Source organism: Oryx dammah, unplaced genomic scaffold, assembly GCF_014754425.2.
Source record: "Oryx dammah isolate SB20612 unplaced genomic scaffold, SCBI_Odam_1.1 HiC_scaffold_613, whole genome shotgun sequence".
NCBI classification, from domain to species: domain Eukaryota; kingdom Metazoa; phylum Chordata; class Mammalia; order Artiodactyla; family Bovidae; genus Oryx; species Oryx dammah.
Genome location: NW_024070769.1, coordinates 5,178 through 10,107, shown reverse-complemented (window position 1 = coordinate 10,107; position 4,930 = coordinate 5,178). Strand labels below are relative to the sequence as shown.

General features: G+C 55.7%; 1 protein-coding gene across 1 annotated transcript; it reads left to right on the top strand.

The window, feature by feature from the left end:
- Positions 1–265: 265 nt before the first annotated feature.
- LOC120859337 (apolipoprotein A-I-like) lies at positions 266–868 on the top strand (the record flags this gene model as incomplete). Its single annotated transcript, XM_040235476.1, has 1 exon — positions 266–868. A coding segment is annotated over one exon (588 nt), but the record flags the coding sequence as incomplete, so codon positions are not given.
- Between the last annotated feature and the right edge of the window lie 4,062 nt (positions 869–4,930).

The following is a 4,930-nucleotide window of genomic DNA, read 5'->3' as shown; positions in this document are numbered from 1 at the left end:
GGTCCTTAAAAGGCCCACCTTTGGGGACAGACAGGATCAGTCACCAAAAACAGCTTCAGCTCTATCTCCTTCTAATTCCTGCATCCATCTGGTCAATGGGATGCAGTGGGGAGTGGGGGGGCAGACTGTGGATGGGAGACGCTAGGCTAAGGATCTGTCCCCAGCTACCCCACGTTCAGGCACAGGTGCGCCCAGGTCTCACACGGGGCAAGCACGGGCGCTGGGCTGCAGCTCTGGGGGTAGCCAGGGGGCCCAGGAGGTTTAGCTTGAGCCCTCCTCTCTCTCCCCTTTCAGCCTGAAACTCCTGGACAACTGGGACACCCTGGCCAGCACGTTGTCCAAAGTGCGTGAACAGCTGGGCCCGGTGACCCAGGAGTTCTGGGACAACCTGGAAAAGGAGACAGCGTCGCTGAGGCAGGAGATGCACAAGGACCTGGAGGAGGTGAAGCAGAAGGTGCAGCCCTACCTGGACGAGTTCCAGAAGAAGTGGCACGAGGAGGTGGAGGTCTACCGCCAGAAGGTGGCGCCGCTGGGCGAGGAGTTTCGCGAGGGCGCGCGCCAGAAGGTGCAGGAGCTGCAGGAAAAGCTGAGCCCGCTGGCCCAGGAGCTCCGCGACCGCGCGCGCGCCCACGTGGAGACGCTGCGGCAGCAGCTGGCGCCCTACAGCGACGACCTGCGCCAGCGGCTGACCGCGCGCCTGGAGGCGCTCAAGGAGGGCGGCGGCAGCCTGGCCGAGTACCACGCCAAGGCCACCGAGCAGCTGAAGGCGCTGGGCGAGAAGGCCAAGCCGGCGCTGGAGGACCTCCGCCAGGAAGGTTCAAACAGGAAGGAAATAGAGAACCAGGCAAAGTGACGGATGATCCAATGCAGGTGCTCTGAAAGAGCTTCAAGCAGGAAGTACTGGCTTTGCTGGGAGAAGTGGGCTTCCTGTCCCCAGCGTTTCCCTCGGGCAGAGGACATAGTTCCCCAGCCCTCTTGCTCAAGGGCAGTTGAGGTTGAAGGGACTTCAGCGAGCCTGTGGACTTGAAGGATTAGGGCAGGTTCAAATGAAGGGCTTGGTGCTTGCTCCTTCCTCCCTTACTAATTCAAAATACACTTTACAAAACTCATACCTTTTCCTTTTTCACCAAGGCCTCTTGCCACTATTCACCCTCCCTGTTTGCTCAGGAAAAGCTGCAGTTTCCTTAGGCCCTGCTGTGCCAGCCCCATCCTTGGGGCTACAGACCTGTCAGGCCCCTTGTTTCTGACCTGAGTCAGAAAAACAATCACCACCTCTTGCACTAACTAGCATATTCCGGTCTCCAAGAGGCTTTTATATGCATCATTTCACTGCATCCTTTCCCAGATCCTAGGTAGATTAAATTGATGGTAAATAGATGGGGAAACAGTGTCAGAGTTTATTTTTGGGGGATCCAAAATCACTGCAGATGGTGACTATAGCCATGAAATTAAAAGACGCTTACTCCTTGGAAGACAAGTTATGACCAACCTAGACAAAAAGCAGAGACATTACTTTGCCAACAAAGGCCCGTCTAGTCAAGGCTATGGTTTTTCCTGTGGTCATGTATGGATGTGAGAGTTGGACTGTGAAGAAAGCTGAGCACGAAGAACTGATTCTTTTGAACTGTGGTGTTGGAGAAGACTCTTGAGAGTCCCTTGGACTGCAAGGAGATCCAACAAATCCATTCTGAAGGAGATCACCCCTGGGATTTCTTTGGAGGGAATGATGCTGAAGCTGAAACTCCAGTACTTTGGCCACCTCATGCAAAGAGTTGACTCATTGGAAAAGACTGATGCTGGGAGGGATTTGGGGCAGGAGGAGAAGGGGACGACAGAGGATGAGATGGCTGGATGGCATCACTGACCTGATGGACGTGAGTCTGAGTGAACTCCGGGAGTTGGTGATGGACAGGGAGGCCTGGCGTGCTGCAATTCATGGGGTTGTAAAGAGTCGGACATGACTGAGCGGCTGAACTGAACTGAACTGAACTGATGGATGCAGAACTTATAGCTTGGAAATGTGAGGTCATTTCCAAGATTGAACAGCAGGATGGGCTAGGTTGCCCTTTCTAGACCTATGTACTCCTGAGCATCTGTGATTATGTTTCTTTAAAAAAGTTGCTATCCATTCTAGTTTGTATGGACTTGAGTGTTCCCAGCAAGCCCCTCTTCACACTAAGGTATACACCGCCCCCCCCCGCCCACCATGTGTATGCTTGTGGCTAAATAACAATAGGAGTAACTATGCCTTTCTCTGTGTCAGCTGAGCAGAATATGGCAGCTCACGTGGGCTTGAGGTCAAGCTCTGCTGTTTGCTGATTCAGTGACACTGGGCAAGTGCCTTCACACTTGGGAGCCTCAGTCTTATCACTGGAAGAGCAGGGAGGGGAGCTGCTCAGGTAGTCTGCGGTTCTTGAACTCTCCTACATGAACATCTGACGGGTGGTTACTTTAACCACCACCTGCTTTGGCCTCCTTCCCCCAAGTGCGGTTGGGGGAGGTGGGGGCATGCAGCCCAGGCAGTGCACGTCCACTCCAGAATTTTGATGAAGACACACAGTCTCAACTCTGATAATGGTGTAAAATGCCAGGTGCAAGGCCTGGCACAGAGCACACACTCAGTCATGCTACACAGTACCGGAGAGTGTATCAAGTCTTGCCAGACCTGGCGTCCCCTTTGCTCCTCCCCGCCAAACTGTCCATGCAGGCAGGCAAGGTGAGGTCATTCCTACCTTGCTCCATCCAGCTGCTAAGAGGTGGGTGGGGCACCAGTCCCAGGCCTGCTTGAGTTGGAGTCAGTCCCGAGCCCGCCCACAGAAGAACCCCAGCGCATTCTCAGCCCAAACATACATGGCAAGTGCAGGGCACCCCACTCACGGCAGTTTCTCATCCAGCTTTATTGGAAGGCCAGCACACCCTGGGGTGGGCCAGGTCTGGGGTGGGGCGGGAGGTCACTGAGAATGCTGTTCTTGTAAGTGACCTTTGGGGGCAGCCCTGGGAGGCTGCTGGACCCAAGGAGCTAGTAGGATGGACAGGTGGACTTGGGGTACTGAGATCTCAGACGGCCTCATGGTGGAGACTGTGGGATTGGAAGCAGATTCCCGGATGTCACTTGAACTTGCTCCAGTAGTCTTTCAGGGAGCTGAAGCTCTCAGTCATCCAGTCTCTGGAGGTCAAAAAAGTGAGGGGAGCAGCTGGGGTGGGGGTGAGAGTTGTCTCTGGGCAGTGACAACTATGGCACTCCCATCCTCCCCCGACTGGCACTCCCTCCCCAACCCTGCCCAGCAATGCCCCAAGACCCCAGGCTGGGACCCCCTATAGCTACACCCCAGGAGAGGATGCTGAGGGTAATGATGGGAACCCAACCAAGGTCAACCTGAGTTTCTCCAGCTGCGGGCAGACGGTGGATCTGAAGCAGCTGGAGAGGAGTGACTGATTTGGGAGATGTGTAAGATCAGGACTGCCATTCTGGTGGAGACAAGTGATATCCCCTAGAATTGTACATCCTGGTGGCTCCAGGCAGGGTGGGGACAGGGAGGCAGTCTCTCATTTGGACAGTCATCAGAGGGTTGATAGCTGTGTGATCTGGGGCAGGTCACTTGGTTAAGTGAGCCTTGGTTTTCTAGTCTGCAAAATGGTGAAAATAATATCTACTCCACAGTGGGTCTTGAGGAGTAAAAGTGTTTGTGAACACCTCTGCTATGGAAATGCCAATGCAGATGGAATGGAGACGGGGAAGTTGGGTGGGGATAGCAGAGGACTGGTGGGCAGGGGCAAGGCAGGAGAAGAAGGACTGACTTCTGCTCACATGCGCCCAGGACTTGAAACAAGTCAGAAACACAGACACACACCAGCACACACACATGCGCGCACACACAAGCACACACGCACATGCACACAAACTGGGCTGAAATTGAGTTGCTGCTAAGTCTCTTCAGTTGTGTCCGACTCTGTGCGACCCCATAGACAGCAGCCCACCAGGCTCCCCCGTCCCTGGGATTCTCCAGGCAAGAACACTGGAGTGGGTTGCCCTTTCCTTCTCCAATGCATGAAAGCGAAAAGTGAAAGTGAAGTCGCTCAGTCGTGTCCGACTCTTAGCGACCCCATGGACTGCAGCCCACCAGGCTCCTCCATCCATGGGATTTTCCAGGCAAGAGTACTGGAGTGGGGTGCCATTGCCTTCTCCGGAAATTGAGTTGGGTGGGGCCAAACCTCCAACCAGATTATCAGGAAAGGAAAATGGAAGTGAGGGCAAGGAGGGAGAAAGAAGGGGTGACAGAGGGAGGAGAGGCAGGATGCAGCGTCCCTCCGTCATCTCTCCCTGCGAGGGAGCCTGCCTTACAGAGAGAAAGGAAGCTCAGAGAGGCACAGCCCCCTGCCGAGCTTCTCACCGAGCAGGGGCAGGTAGGGCTGGGGGTGGGGAGGTGAGGGCATACCTGGTCTTCTGGACCACATCCTTGGCGGCTGTGGTGGCCTCCTTCACATAGCCCTTCATTTTGTCCAGAAGGGATTCCTCCTCGGCCTTGGTAGCTTCTATGAGAGCGGCACTGAGTGGGGTGGATCAGCTTCTGGGGAACCTTTGGCTCCTGCCCAGCTCCCATCAGGGCCCTGCATTCCCCAGCCACCTGCCAAACTGCCCCATCCCTGCCCCCAGCCCAGTCCTCTCCAGCATCTTACCAGGCAAGACCAGGAGCGCCAGGAAGGCAGCAAGAAGGAGCAGCCGGGGCTGCATGGCGCCTTGGTTCCTGCAGGGAAGGGACCTGTGAGCTGTTCCTCAAGTCCCCAGCCCCTCCATCACCACCAGGCGGCCCTCCTTGGGGTGATGCGGTGGTCCCTAAAGCAGGGCCTGAGCCGGGTCAAGTCGGGAGGAGAGAGGGCTAATATGGGGGAGGCTATGGGCTTTCAGACAGGGGACTGGGGGACCCAGGGC